The 16220-nt window shown below is 37.2% G+C and overlaps 1 protein-coding gene across 13 annotated transcripts in view; it reads right to left on the bottom strand.

The window, feature by feature from the left end:
- Positions 1 to 4363, bottom strand: part of ncam1b (neural cell adhesion molecule 1b) — a 79927-nt gene extending 75564 nt beyond the window's left edge. For 5 of the 13 annotated variants that reach the window (XM_034197830.1, XM_034197832.1, XM_034197839.1 and 2 more), the window contains exon 1: positions 4071 to 4363. In XM_034197830.1, coding sequence (XP_034053721.1) covers positions 4071 to 4122 — 52 coding nt within the window. In that variant the 5' untranslated portion in view covers positions 4123 to 4363. The remainder of the gene's footprint in view (positions 1 to 4070) is intronic. The other 8 variants (XM_034197828.1, XM_034197831.1, XM_034197833.1 and 5 more) reach the window with 4 other exon arrangements.
- Positions 4364 to 16220: the final 11857 nt, after the last annotated feature.

The raw sequence follows: 16220 nt of genomic DNA, 5'->3' as shown, positions 1-16220 counted from the left end.
AAGAACAACAATACAATAGAAAAACACTGGCATGTCTACCAATTATATGAAATGGAAGAAAACAGTCTGTAGCGCAAGGTAGGCAGAGGGGGTAGTGAACAAAGACATGAAGTTAGCATGATCCTTTGTGGGGTGTAATAAGGAATCATTATTAAAAGAAAAGAAAATACAACTGACGAAACTGAAAAATACACACAATAGATTGGACATCATTGAGACACTACTGGTATACTATGAACTACTACTGCGATGCAGGGGGCTGTTTAGCCTGAGGGTACAGCATCGAAGACGATACAAATTAAAGAACATCTTACGCATGCATAGAGTATTTCATTAATTTATGTTTCTACAAACTTACAGGGCAGCCTTTAAAAAGAGTATGACAAGAGTGACAAGGACTCTTCTAGTGCATCAGAATTGTGCTTTTATAAAGGCTGCATGTTCAACTAAATAGGAGGGCCGTGTGTGGTCAGGGGCAGAGGTGGGAAGTAGTGGAGTACAAATACTTTGTTACTGAACTTAAGTACATTTTTCTGGTATCAGTACTTTACTCCACTACTTATTTTTCTGACGACTTTTTACTTTTACTTCTTACATTTTGAACACAAATATCTGTACTTTCTACTTCTTACATTTTCAAAACAGGTTTGTTACTTTAGTTCTAATCTGTGTTTGGTGGCGTGATCATTATTATTTAGAGTCATTGCGTGCCTATTGATTTGAACACGATCCGTGTATCCATCATTTCCTGGTCTTCTCTAAAGAAGAGGGACCAATGAGAACTTTGTCATGTTGCCGTTGTTCAGCATCGAAACATTCATTAGCTAACAAAGACATTATTGTTCTATTAATATAAAGGGAGGTCAGTTACTCTTTAAAACAGCTGGTAGTTATGGGTAATTTTTACTTAAGTACATTTCGAAGCCAATACTTATTTACTTTTACTTGAGTAAAGAAGATTAGTCAGTACTCCTACTTTTACCAGAGTATTTTTAAACACGAGTATCTGTACGTCTACTTGAGTAAAGGATGTGTGTACTATTGCCATCTCTGGTCAGGGGTAAATCAGGGCAACCCTACTTTTGGGTTTTGCTGCTATTGGTCAAGGTTGTCCTGCTGCTGCCGTTCTGCAAGGTGTGACCATGTTGTGCCTTAGATATTATAGGCCTCATCATTACGTCAGGGACCAAATAGGAAGGTATTTGCCTTCAATCAATCTGTGTAGCAGGGACCTGATTGGCTGTGGTCTTGCAGCAACTGAAGAGAGACCAACAGGACTTGCCGTGTCTTCTTCGGGGGAAGGGATATCTATGTTTTGTTGTATCTCCTAAATAAATAACAAATGTGTTGCCAGCGGCACACAATGTGAAGTATTCACATTTTAAAGGTTATGTTGGAAGAAGCAGCTCCATTGTTTTGAGCATTGTTGATTTCCATCCTTATGAAAGAAAGCTAAGTCAGATGTGAGAAGGAGGTCTTAGCTCTTGCAGTGAGCATGATTCCATCTTGAATTGTAAATGGAGCAGCTACATCATTATTCCCACATGACCTGCCTGATGATGTAACACAAGCCTACTGTACTAGAGAGTCACACTTTGCTGTTGAAGAGGGACGCATATGGTGAGATGGAGATTGCATTTCATACATCATACCAAAAAGATTGAGGACATTAGAAACCCATCCATTATCTCACCCAGGTTTGCTTCTCTCACTATAATTTGTGGTTGCTATTTTTCTGTCAGAAATGCAGTCTTGAAATCCTCCCATATTGCAGGTATCAGTTAGAAGAAGATTAATGAATACTTTTGACAAGAGGCCCAACAGACCCACTGAGCATGAAGCCGGCGGAGAGGAAGGGGAAGAGAAAGATTCATTCATCCCAAATCTGCAAAAAATGTGCAGTCACCTCCAAAAAAAACCCTTATAAAAGTATTTCTTCTGACATTTGTGCAGGGGCCAAACACAACCGTAGATTCAGTAAAGGAATACAAAACAAACATATAGATGTTAGCTTCAGTGATAGATAGCGCATTAGTTATGTGAGATAGTGATCAGTCTATAAAAAGCTCAGAATCATGCAGTTCGATCTCTGTTACATCAATATTCATCATAACTGTATCTAACACTATATGGATGTTGAGAAACCTGCACCAAGTCAACGCCCACATTCTGAAACCGTGACGGTAGGTTATATTATGATGTTATATTGTGAAAAGTCAGTGTTAAAGTTGACAGGCCAGTTAGTTGGTGTTAGCTGTTAAAGAGTTGCACTATAGTGCGTTTATGCATTATTCAGTTTAATATTCATATTTGGCAAATGTTATTTATAAAGCCATCATGATTTATTCAAATGCAGGCTTGTAAAACCGTTTTGGAATAAAAACTAAAGTTTTCCCTGCGATATGAAATGTAAATGTTAAACATGAATAATGGCACAAATCCATATCAGCCTCAAACATCAAAGTATGATAGCCAAATTATAATAACTGTTAAGATCCTTTACTTGGAGTATCTCATGTGGTATAACTCTCCTACACATTTCTCATAGCTTCAGATGTCCTGACTGATTACAACTTAAAACCATTTAAAAGATGTTCTGTCTCAAACATAGAGGATTTCCAGAGCTCATCTAATGCTTCCATAACATTAACAAGTTGACTCCTATTCTTAGTGTAAGTGGTGGTAGATAGATACATGCGTTATACAGTAGAATGTGCTTAAATTATAGAAGTCTGAATCCTATCATCAGGGTCTTGAATATTGACATTCTACATCAAATATTCCAACCCCAGACAAATGGTGTTCTCATTACAATTTACAATGCAGGGCTCCACTCCCTGTGCGTTTCTTTCCTGCCTGAGGAGCACCCTTGCACATATTGAATTGTACATAGAGGATTAAAAGGCTATCCCACGATTACCCTGATCCTGAGTGTAGCTGAGAGAACTACTCCAACCATAATCGCCTCACATGTCAAATTACTGATTGTAATCAACAACAATAAAAATGCCGTGGAAAGGCTATTAAAAATGTAATTTGTCACAAAACTCCCTCATTTAGATTTACATAACGATACATATTTGAACCAACTTAGAGGATCTAATTTCAAAGCCTGTATCGTGGCATCAGATTACATAACAGATGATTCCGGGTAGAAGTTGTGCTTGCTCTGTTGCGGTGCCAGAGAGAAGAAATAAACCCACAACTGTCCCTTCATGTAGTTTATTCAAGTGAGGACCCATTGTTGATAACCATTCCGATAAATGCCATGGCACTGCACACAGGTCAGGTGCACTTCATAATAACATGTTTGCACAATGTACCTTTAACTAAGAGAACGTGACTCAACCCAGAGAAGGCTGTGTGTGTGTGTGTGTGTGTGTGTGTGTGTGGTGTGTGTGTGTGTGTGTGTGTGTGTGTGTGTGTGTGTGTGTGTGTGTGTGTGTGTGTGTGTGTGTGTGTGTGTGTGTGTGTGTGTGTGTGTGTGTGTGTGTGTGTGTGTGTGTGTGTGTGTGTGTGTGTGTGTGTGTGTCTACAAATACAAGGAGCCCAGCATCACTTCCCATCAAAAACAAACACGTCCCATCCGAACTGAGAGCGTAAACACGATCATATTTTCAGAGAAAAACATAAATCCCCATGCCACATTTCCATTCACATAATTCCCCCATTCGTGCTAATACAATTTTAAACCCTGTCCTTCTTGAGCATTAATGTTTTATTTAATGCACAACAAAGCTAAGTCAGCGCACAGGCTGGTCACGCAGAGTGTACGCAATATGTAGCCCACTGTGGGTTTGCCTTCAGAGAAAATGGTACCCTAGCACATTAGCAGCAAGCTGTCTTTACTTAAAAACACACAACCCTGCTCGCCAGTAAGCTAATTAGCGGGAGGCGCAGTACCGTTGCCGATGCATCTGCTAAACAGAGCCTGCGGGCAGAGGGAGAGGAGGGGGAGGAGGACCAGGGGGCGAGAGGATACCTGCCGTCCGGACTACTGTTATAGGGTGCCAGTACAGAGTCAAACATAAACATTTATATCGTAAGTGTTGAATGAGAGATGTTCTTACCTGCACAGCCCACAAGTAGCAAGGCTAAAAAAATATCCCTTATCTGGACCATCGCAACTCCCGAGTAAACGTTAAACGGCTCAGCTAACGTTTATTTTCCGTTCGCGCCCTACCGTGTTGCACTCGTGTTTTCCTGCTTTATCTCAGAAACTCTTCATCCTAATCTATTCCTCTGAAGCAGGTCGGTGGTAACTGTCAGTAGGAGCGTCGTTGATGGTGACAAGCAGCGGCCAGAGATTAGCAGTGATGAGCGCCAGTGCACTGTTCAAAGTCTGACTGACAAGCAGAGCCTTCTCACAAACGTGGATCAATCCGCGGAGGAGAGGACAAACCCTGGGAAGTAGTGCGCGAATCTCAAAGGGAGCCAGTGTCATCACAGGGAAACCCCCGCAAAAAGACAAGAAAATAGTCTACAGTTCAAATAATGCTAAGGAATACTATTATTGTATCAGTTTTGAAAATACACGTAAGACTGTGTCCTAGCAATAATAAAAGAGGTACTTAAATAATAAACATTCCAGTTAAAAAAATTTGCATTTAGGATATTGTTCATGTTTTCATTACCAGACAAGGAAAACATTTTATTTAGAGCTTAACTAAGTTCTACAGTTTATGTATGCTATAACTACATGCTAAATAATAATATAAATTGCAATTAATGACCTTGACTATATTTATTTTTATGTATTAAAGGTTTAAAGATTAGTTATTGGTCCCTAATAAGAAACATAGTTTGGTTGCCAGTAGAGCAAAAACAAACTAGAGAATGCAATTCCTGAAGAAATTGCTGTGGGAATGCTTTATGCTGAAAAGCTGACGCTGAATTATTATGCTGAAATGTAATTTGTAAGAAGAAAGTGAAGAATTTAGATTGAAATGATACATGAACACTGGGGGCTTGAATGTGTGATGAGAGAAGAAAAGAAAGTAAAAAAGCTTGGAAAATCAGCAGAATATTTGAACTGCAAACTATTGAACTAACTTGATGGCGAATGAGTTGTCGCCATGGCAACTGTATTTGATGACACCCCATAATACGCTTAGATATGTTGATGCATCGTTACCAAACATGTGAAGTTTTTGGCTGTTTGGAGCATTAATTAATTAATAGTATTTGGTAACTTATTATTTTTATTATAAGTATTAATAGTAGTAGTCGTAGTATTAGTAGTATCAGTATTATCATTATAGCCATGATTACAAAGTTTATTTTTATTTAAGAGCTCCATTGTTTTTACCATTGTGTCCATAGCCAAGAGGTCATTGGTCATTTACCAATCATGTGTTGTGTTTTTCTTTAACTACTTATTAAAATACATTTGTAAAATGTTCCCTAAGAAAAATCAGTATTACCAAGTATTATTGCAATGTTTAATTTTAAGGCTGAATTACAGCAGTGTGTTGATTTTTTTGATAACAGACGGTTTTAGCAGGTATATTGTTTTTCAGTCATTTCATCCACAATACTTTTAATGATTTTCAGAAATTATTTTGTGAACGCAACAACTGTTTTTGAGGCATCTGGTCAAAAATGTTATGAGATTTTTGTCTTCTCGCCCAGCCTTAATGAATAACGTGATTATTCAAAAGAAGTTTCAAAGCTTTTATTAAGAGTCCTTGGAAACAGTTGTGTTGGAAAATCTATTTATTTAGTTTACTTTATTGATTCAATCTTTGTTTTTCCTAAATACAGTGAAAGTGGGGTGTGAATAATATTTAAATCAGCCTTCAAAAGCTATCAATTGTAATTTCTTTGTAACTGTAAAATGGACACTCCTCGAGGATAGTATGATGTGTCTTAATGATACATATAAAATGCTGATAAACTCAAATTGTAAATGCTTTTTACAATAAAAATCATTTTGCAATCATGAATTGTTAGGGGTTTTAGTTTTTTTCGTCATATTATATTTCCAGAAGATACAGATTACAGATAACAGACTTTAATACAGTTTAATTTGTAATTTTAAATACATACTTCTCATTTATCTTGTTAACATCAGTGTTGCCTTACAAAAGAACAGCTTGTTTTGCTTTTATCAAAATCATTCCAAAGAGATAACAACACGATAGCAAAAAGCCCAAAAAATGCTAAAGAAAACCCACAGTCATCAACTCTATACTTTAAAAAAATGCTGCTACAGTATGAGTCAAATACTCGGCCGAACTCCCTCGCCTCTCCAATGACCACAGAGAGCCTTATGCAACACACTTTTATTAAGGCTTTAAAGTGAATGGTGCCTGACAGAACAACAATGCAAAGTGAAGAGAAAGTTGTTTGCTCGAACAGGGTGGAACTGAAGCATCTGGCAGCCTGAGACGGCGGTCTGCCTTTGATTTTTTCACGGTTGGCCAGCATGCACATGCAAAGGGCCAAAATTAAGCAAACCCAAATCAATCTGCTGGCTGAAAATGCATTGTGGTCCAATCCTGCACATTTCCTGCAACCCATCCTTCTACAGCATTTCCTTCCACAAATACCACCTTAGGGTGTGTGGCCCCAAAAATGTTCAGACTTTCCTCCTTCCTCTTTTTTTTTTTAACACCCATCTACTAAGAATTGAATAACAGCGTAAGGGGGGTAGATGGGTTAATGGCACTGTCGGGGAGAGCAGGGAGGTCTGAGTGGCGTTTGTGCTTGGGCATCATAGATAGGCAGAGTGTGACTCAGCTAGTGACTCATGCATATAAATGGCCTCCAAAATATACGGTAGTGTTTTATTCAGTGTGCATTGGAGTTGAAAGCTGATGTAGCTTGTTTGTTTTTTTAACTTTAGGGTTATCTTTTTATTATAGCCTTACACTTAGTTCATTAATTAAAAAGCTTAACTTGAGATATCATTTTCAATTAGTCTGTAGAAAACTATACAATTATATACTTTTGAAAAATGTGTTGTGTTTTTTAACTTTGGGCTACAGTCCTATTTAAATTACTCTCGTCTTTTTCTCTTGCAGTGTAACATCGACATGCCTTAATCTTTTTCATAAAAAATGAATTTTCCTACTGATGGTGTCTCCTAAGAGCCTTCAACTCCATTTATGTTCAACTGAATCAGCTGTCAGTTTGTGGTAAAGCACACATAACATCCCCCTTTATCTACCTAAATCACCCATGAATCCCTTTAAAAAATGAATCAGTTACAGCTATAACACTAGTACACGTAGTAGAATGTACATACTGATGAATTCTATCAGATTGGATAAGCTTAGTTTAGATCAGATATGATTAAACATACTTTATTGAACCACAATATGGGATATATTTGTCACATGCAAAAGCATGTTAACAAGGTATTGCATGCAAGTTCAAAATTGAACAAACATTTAAAATAGAAGAAATTAAAATAAATATATTAAAAGCAAAAACATAAACACATATACAACCCTTAAGCTTAAAACACACGTTCCAGACACACCAATCCGTTTTGTGTTCCCCGTCACTCTGTTTCTCTTTACAGCTCATTTCTCCCCCTCTTTCTCCAGCCTCCTCTCATACTGTTTCAGCCATCACCACACATGAATACTCTTTCACGCCTACATGCACATACACACGTGAAGTACATTACCATGTATTTATGACAACATTACTACTACAGTATAATTCATCCTCTTTTCTCTATTAAGTCAGAATATAATTTCAGTTCAGAGTCTAATGTATACTGGCCATACTGTCAGCATAGTTCCTAGTGAGAGGATGCTTGTGGACATCCGCCACTGGAGGAGGTTTTTAAATAGCTCCTCTCCTCCTCCACTTCTCTAACAGAAGGCAACATACAGTACTATTATGTACATTGGTTTCCAGGTCATGGGAGAAAAAGTAGAGGTCATTTGTGCAGGGAAGGGTATGCATAATCATGTTCAGTGCATAGTAGTGTGACTCAGAGGTGAGCTAATGGTTAGCATTGCTGAGAAGACCCTCCCCCTCTCACTGACTCGTGCAGTGTATGTTACATAATGAATTATTGCAAAAGAAAAATCAAACAAAACACAATGTGGTGCATCAACTGGACAGTGGAAATGCAGCATCATGGTTTGAAAACCTGAATATTTAAATCTATATTTTGCATATCTCATTTTCTCTTTAAAAGATAAAAACAGAATATTGCTGTATTAATTCATTTATTTTTAAATGACCCCACTTAAATACAAAAGTCACAAGCAGAGCCACAAGTGTCAAAGAGACTTTGGTTCGATATCCTGCAGTCGAGATGAATGACTTGGTGACAAGCTTTGAGAAATCTTGGAGCACGGCACTCTCATTCAATTATCACCTTTGGTGTTGAAAGACTTAAGCTTTCTATAATCTCAGGACTAAGGGGTGCATATCAGTTAGCTTGAGGGGGAGATGGTGTTGTCAGACAGTGGTTTCATTGTCCTGAGAGTCTGTCCTGCAAGGCACACAGGGCTCCTTTGTAGACTGCAGATATTAATCTGCGTAGGCAGAGATCTGGAGGAGTCTGACTAAGCTCACATACAACCACACACATCAGCACACACAGAGACACACAGACTCCACCATATGCATATTCATTATGTAACAGCAAAAAGAGAGGGTGCAGTGTCCAATACATCATAAAGATGCATTCTTTTGCTGTGATTTATTCAGACAGGCTGTGGTTTGTTGTCACCGCTGTAAACGTAAGGTGTCATTGCCAGATGTCACTGTAATGCTCCACATTTCATTATAAGCACAAAGAAGGCTTAGTTCCACTGACAGTTCAGTGTATTCCTGCCAGACCAGTGACAACACTTCACCTCTGCCTCATCAGCATAACCCAGCACGCATGAAAACTGCTCTGTGACCACACAATTACAGAGTCAACAGAGTCACACAAAGAATTTAAATGAATATGGTAAAATGTAAAATACCGAAGCTATCTTGGTGGTAAAATGTTTGGACAGCAACCCCCACTGTTTGTTTCTTAATAATCTTCTTTTAACGAAGAACAAAGGTCAACCACACACAATTTCAGGACTGAACTGTAATTGCTTGATAAAATAAGGTAACCCAAAACAAGAAATTCACTAAAAACTCAAAGATTGAATTACGCTTGAATCAACACCACTCTCTGACACTGTCTTCACGTAATTCAAAACTACATTATTTCTTTTGTTAAATGAGTGCTTCGTAAATTCAATCAAATTATCCATCTGTATACTTGCCTGCAATAGCCAACACGTGTGTTTTTGTAATGCAATATGTCCTAATACAAACTGTACATTAGTTTACATGTAATTTGGGTGGTGCATTTATCCAAAGCACCTTACATGCACTTCATTACTATAAACCTACAGGAGTAGTAGGAGCATCTTGCCCAAGGACACTTCAAAATGTTGACTACAGAGGCTGAGGATTGGACTACTGACGCTCTGACGATGCCCATTTACCCCATAATCCATAGCGGAGTGTGTGCATTTATCCGTAAAAAGTTCATATTTAAAATTAAATTAATAGATGGATTGCATCAGGGAAGAATAACCATGGGCAAACCGAGTAACAAAACCAACCAAAGGATTTGATACTATAAAGATATCTTAAATATCTGCTGCCACCTAGTGATACAAAAGGTTTTACACTACAGCCTGGAAATGGAGCTTAAAATAAGATTTCAAAACATCCATAATAAGCACTTTGCATGTAATATGGTCTGTCCTACATGTGGGGGCAGCAAAACTCTTCTTTAAATAGGACGCGTTTCTCCTTGCTGTTTAATTCATGCATGGACAGTGTACAAATGTAATTAAGAATTTATAAGAACACATCTTGATCACTTTATACTGTAAAAGTGGTGTAATTTGGAAAATAGAGGGTAATAGATTCTCATCATGTGCCCATGGTGTCTGTTTGACTCTGACCCAACACTCCAGCTGGAGAGGAGGTTTAGCACACAGGCCAATGCAACAGCGGGGATATTTATTAAATCTGATTTGTTTTCTTCATTCTCTTATGTTGTTTTTAGGCAAATTAACTACATTTTTAAAACTCTCATCTAGAAAAAGCATCATTCACACATCATTTGCATCTTGGCTTTCACACTGTACAGAAACATACATCTCAACTGGCAGGAGTGTTCATAAGGCAGTTTACATTTATACAGTATATAATTGAGACTAAATCACTATATCAAATTAAAGTAGCTGTCTAATCCCAGTTCTTCAGGGAGTTGTTCTGTTCTTCTATCTGAATTACAATTAAATGTACCATTATCAATCACGGGTATGTCCTTCTCTTGTGTTTTAATTAGTTATTGTTATTAAATCCAAATTCCATTGCCAGAAAACAATGAAGCAATCTACTCTGATTGTGTTTTGTACTTTTGTTAAATAAATTATATTTGACAATGGTACCAGTAAATACAAATCCACTCTACTTTAAGTACCTTAGACATAATTTGATATGCCTTAAAACAGCCCTGATTGTCTTCACAATGACACAACTGATTGTTACTATGCCTTAAAAACAGACACATTAATGTAATTTATTCTTTCAAAAAATACTTAAATATTCTGATGATGACATGAAATGAGTTCAGATGTTACATCTGCACAGGTGGCAAGTGTTAAAAGGCATAACAATCAAACAACACAATCAAGCATCCTCCTCTCCAAATGCACTTGTAGTTATTTATAAAAGAGTATTTCCAATGAGAGTATCAGATTAATTGTAAGACTTTTACTGCAGACTACTCCAACACCCTATACACCAGGCTTAGTATGCCCCAGCTTCTGTAATGTGCACTGACAGTTCGCATCAGATCCTCGGTCTTTCAAGAAGCCTGTCACTTTGGATATCACTCAAAATGTATGACAGGCCTCTAACATACTCAAACCCCATTTCAAACCCTATGCAAAACAACACTCTGAGCCATCCAACTGCTTTCAACATACTCTCTGCAAAACTGAAACACCAAAGAGCATTAGAGCTAAAAAGACGGGATATGCATGAAATGTGAGATTGATCAAAAGGTTCATCCTTTACATCTATAGTATGAGAACAACAAAATGAACACACAAACTATGGCTGACTTAGTATATGCCAACAGGTCACAGGCTATATAAATGTATGACTTGAACTAATATAGGTCATTGATTTGATATGTGTTCCCTGCATTTTAGTGCTACACCTTCTAAGCAATGTGTTAGAAGGTGGAGCTACTTTGGGGCCATTGGTGTTATTGTCGCCCAGTAGGAGCCGACAAATAAAATCCAAGCTCAGTGTGTTTGTTCATTCAGTCTTACCGTAAAAGGTTTTTCAGTGCAGTGTTTATGTGAATAATGTTAAGGCCTCGACAAGCCTCTCGAGTCCAGTGGGGCTATTTTCCTGCAAGCCAACCTGGAAGTTAACTGCCACGGTTCGTTGGCTGCAGACCTCGATATAACTTCAGTGGGGGTTTGAATGTGCCTTTATATTAGTGGTGAAAATAAGGTGTGTCTGACTGGTAGAAATACAACTGATGATGCATTTGTATTGCGGAAACTCCAAGCAGAGAAACAGCACTATAAAAACCCTTTTTCTTATCAAAAATATATGAACATATTCAAATTTGGAGGTGTAACACAGAACATCCATTAAAAAGAGTTTACATTTTAAATTCAAAGGATTAAAAAAAATTATAATGTTGCACAACTTGCATTTGATTATAGCAACAAATAGTGATGTAACAAATTGCACAATAAGTCATATATATGTGTCATCCATACAAAAAACATTTAAAATGGTAAATGTGCTCTCATTCTTACTTGAAAGAATACAAATGAATCATTCTGAGACCCTAGATTAGAAGATACATTTATTTTATAACAATTGTTTTTCATGATAATTTAAAAGATAATTCCTTCATTCGCTAATACAATATTGCATTACTCTAGCTTCTAGTCCAACAGGAGCTAGGGGCATGAATATAATATAATATGCCCCCTCCGGCATTACGTAGATTTGAAAAATATATGGACTTCAAACAGCAGAAGATGGACTTTGAAGGGCAGGTATTCATTTTTTCTCCTCTTTTTACTTCTATTGATTTTGAGAGAGAGATAAGAACAAAGACATTTTGCCTGTTGCTCATTTCCTTTGACCCCACTTGCAATCCACAGGCTTTCAATCATGCCTTGGGTTTGCTTTTCATCTGAAAGTAAGTAACAACTCTGCTCCGACAATTCAGGTCAGAAATGTAATGTGTGTTTTCTTCATTTCTAACATCTTTGGAACCATGTTGGAAATGTGTGTTTTCACTTTAACATATTTGTCTATCTGATATTCCGTAAAATAAATAAATCGATGATTCGTTTGAGTTCAATAACACATTTTAACGTAGTGTTGCATTTTAAATTCACACTCAAACACTATGCAACTGGATTTCTTCTTTCATTTTATACTAGATGTTAAAAGGACTATGCAGGAAACATTTCGGTAACAACCAGAAAAAAGGGAAATCTGGCGTTTATGGAATAAAAAGGATGAAGTCCTACAAAGAAGATTCGACTTAAATGTTGATATATAGAAATCCCGTCGATCTAAGAAACTTTTGAAATCATGAAAGGACTTGCCATCTTTCAAGTGATTCCATGAATGTTTCATGCCATTCTTCATTTCACCCTCTATCATGTGGTAAGAGAGATGTCTGCTTGGCAAAAGCCTTTACTCTATTATTTATTTTGCACTTTGAAGTGATCATGTTATATTTTTCTCGATGTGTGAATGAGAGACAAGATCGTTAGCATCAATGTATTTCTGATTTTCAATTTAATCACAAGTGTCATGTGTTCAACGGCTGTTTTTGAGTGTCTGTGGGCCTGGCAATTTATCAGATTCTTTGTTAGTGTAAGTGTTACAAAAGCTATGCATATGATTTGGTATTACAGGGGTGATGGTGACTCATTGCAGACGCTGCGATAGGGAATGGGATAATCTGTGAAATCGAAATACCGAAAACTTCCAACCCAATATTGTGCAAAGAGAGGAATCTACACATATGAATATAGTAAGTAGAAGAGGATGGATGACATCAATCTCAGATAGAATGAGAAAGTCTTCATATATCCCCGACAGCCTGACCTTAGTTAAATGATAGCAGAGAAGGATCTTACAGTGCCTGTAGCAGAGATGGAAAAGGAGTGATCCCGAAGCAAACACTCGACCCAATCCTCCTCTGCTATGTGGAGATATAAATCATCCTCCCGTGGTGTTTCAATAGTGTGAAGCGAGATAGGATTTAATGAGTGGATGTGAGACTTTTCAAAACAGAGAATCATAGTGGGCAGTGGGGTGAAGAAGTGGTCAAGACTGGTAGTTGGTATTCAACAAGTCCACCAACTCATACGACCAAATAGGTTGATTGTTCAAGCGCTTAATACGACCTATAATCACGTTTTAAAGTTTTCGACCTCTAGTGCTCCTGTTGACTGCAAACGCTCCGGAGGGTCGTATTTCAGAAATAACCCTCTCTGGAAAATCCTAAATTGTAGAATAGTTTGGCCATTAAAATGCATTTTGATTAGATTTCTAGCGAGAAGTGTATATTGTACTTTTATAATCCACGTCCAGTGGATGTGTAGGATCTATAGTTTGATAGATATTACGAAGATGATTTGAGGTCTCGCCAGGAGAACGTGTAACGGCAGCGCCCATGTAAAGTTAGCGTCAACCCTCACGGGGTGAAAACAGTATTTCTGGTCTCGAAGTTTTCATAATAAAACCGTATTCCCCTCACTGTCAAATGATTTTAAAGCTATATCTGCAGTACTCATCCACTAAAAACATCGGTTTATCCTTACTTAATTACACGACATTCATTGGTTTAAATTGTGTACACTGCTTTTGTGTTTTTCCCATAGGTTATTCCCTTTAGATTCTGAGAGACACATTTCTTTTTTCAGAGGTTTTGAAAAACATCGAACTACCCATAATCCTCAGCTATCGTTGAAGCTCGGTGATTGGATGTTTTAGCCGCAATGCACGTTGGGATATGGTGTTTATGCGTTATGAAATCCGAAAACATTTTTAAAAAAAATGTATATTGAAATTCATCACATAACGGCATTGTAATACACGGTTCGGCTGCATTAAATATTACACATCTGCCGTAGTTCTCTATTTATAGAGCCCTGATTAGAAGACGTTTGGACAAACTGGAAGAAATGCCGCCGAAACTGAATACGTGACGTGGATCATAAATATATCAGCAATTAAACAACATCTTCAATTTCTCTTCACACAATACGTCTCCTTGCAGTATCAATACTAATTCGGCTGACTTTTATATTTGATCCAATTGGTAGATAGGCTGTATTTACACCATAACGGTGCACAGCTGATAGAAAAGGACTTGTAGTTTTTAAAGATATTAGATAGATTGAACTTATTGTCATTACACAGTACAGGTACCATGTAACGAAACGGTTTCTCTGCATTTGACCCATCCCAGTGTGCTGCCATTATGTACGGCACCCGGGGAGCAGTGTAAGGAACGGTGCCTTGCTCAGGGACACCTCGGTAGCACTTGGTCTTTCCGGGACTTGAACTGGTGACCTTCCAGTTGCCAAGCCAAGTCCCTATGGACTTTGCCACCACATATTACTGATTTTCTTTGAATTAAAGAGTGTAAATAGTGAGTTGAGAGAATAGTCAGGGGATTTGGATGATGGGAGACACATCTATGGAATCAGAATTTCAATAGCTTACCATTAAATGACGGATATACCTTTTTGTCTATGATGTTTTACAAATCAGATATTAACGTGTAGAACTACAATATGTGAAATATTATAGCAATATCCTGTACAATTATGTGAAAACATGAATAAAACTACACATCTTCAGATGTTATACATACATACATACAGTGCCCTATACTAATAATACAAAGTTATTATGGCATTGTATGCTGTGTGTTATTTGTAACATCTTCAGAAACTACCTTTCCAACTCCTCATGCAGTTGACTGTTACAGGTCTATACAGGTTCATGGTAAAATATATAAGCTTCACATTGAGAGACTGAAACTGTATTTTTCTTTACCGTTCTGTTTTAATTTCACAATAAAGTTAATAGTAATATTATGTTTGATATTATTATGTTTTATTAACTAGACCACTGGGTCATGTTTGGTGTTATAAATATCAAAACAATATATGTGTGGATAACTAAATAAATCTGTCATAAACTAAACTGGAAATCATACTGGAAAGTATAATTTATTGTGTTAACACTGTAAACTTGACAGTTTTTTAACCCGCACCGCCTAGTGGTTAAAGCACGTTATTGAATTTTTTTGTTGTTGAATATGTCATATTTGATGAAAAAATGGAAATATTAAGAGTAGCCTACATACAAAAGGTCAATGATATAAATATAGAATAGAAAATATCAAGAAGATACTGTGATCTCTACAATAAAACAGCTACTGTAGTGGAGGACGTCCAAAGATATTAATAGGAGGATGTGCAAAACAGACAAACTAATAAGGCTTTATTTAAACATTAAATAATACTTTAAGTTTAGGTCTTCTTTTGATTGAGAAAAAAACTTTGGGGGAATCTACAGATAAATATCAAGTCTGACATTATTTATTTATTTTGGCACTTGACAATCACCTTCCCTGAATTTTACTCAGGTGTAACTAAAGTCTGATTTAAGGGTTGTTTATATTTCACATCATTAATCAGAATCTAAATAAATGTAGTGGAGTAAAAATACCAGGTTAACCTCTAAATTGTAGTGGAGTAGAACAAAGTAGTATACTGCTGTAACAAAAACATTTCCCAACTTGGGATCAATAAAGTATATCTTATCTTATCTTATCTTATGATTGATAGCTACTGCCATATTTGCAAAATGTGCCTCCGAACAAGTGCATTTTTCAGGCTTATCAATTAACAACAGGAGGGGTCACAGACGTTAGACCAGCTGTTAAATAAAGCTGGGGGGCTGGGCTGGACAAGTTCGAGTCCAGTTTTGGATAGTCTGCCATGGATTCATTCCATTTCAAAGAGCTCGGCGTAACTTTGGCGCACTGCCACTCCAACATCCAATCACAGAGCTTGAGGAGTAATCACGGGGTTTGTCAATCAAGGCGGATGTTGTAGTCCCAAATGATAGTTGAGGATTATAGGTAGTGTAGTGTCTTCGGCCATCCTAAACTCCGAAAAAAC

The sequence above is a fragment of the Gymnodraco acuticeps genome, unplaced genomic scaffold (genome assembly GCF_902827175.1).
Source record: "Gymnodraco acuticeps unplaced genomic scaffold, fGymAcu1.1, whole genome shotgun sequence".
Lineage (NCBI taxonomy): Eukaryota > Metazoa > Chordata > Actinopteri > Perciformes > Bathydraconidae > Gymnodraco > Gymnodraco acuticeps.
The sequence above is the reverse complement of the archived record's forward strand: the minus strand, read 5'-3'. Positions and strand labels throughout refer to the sequence as shown.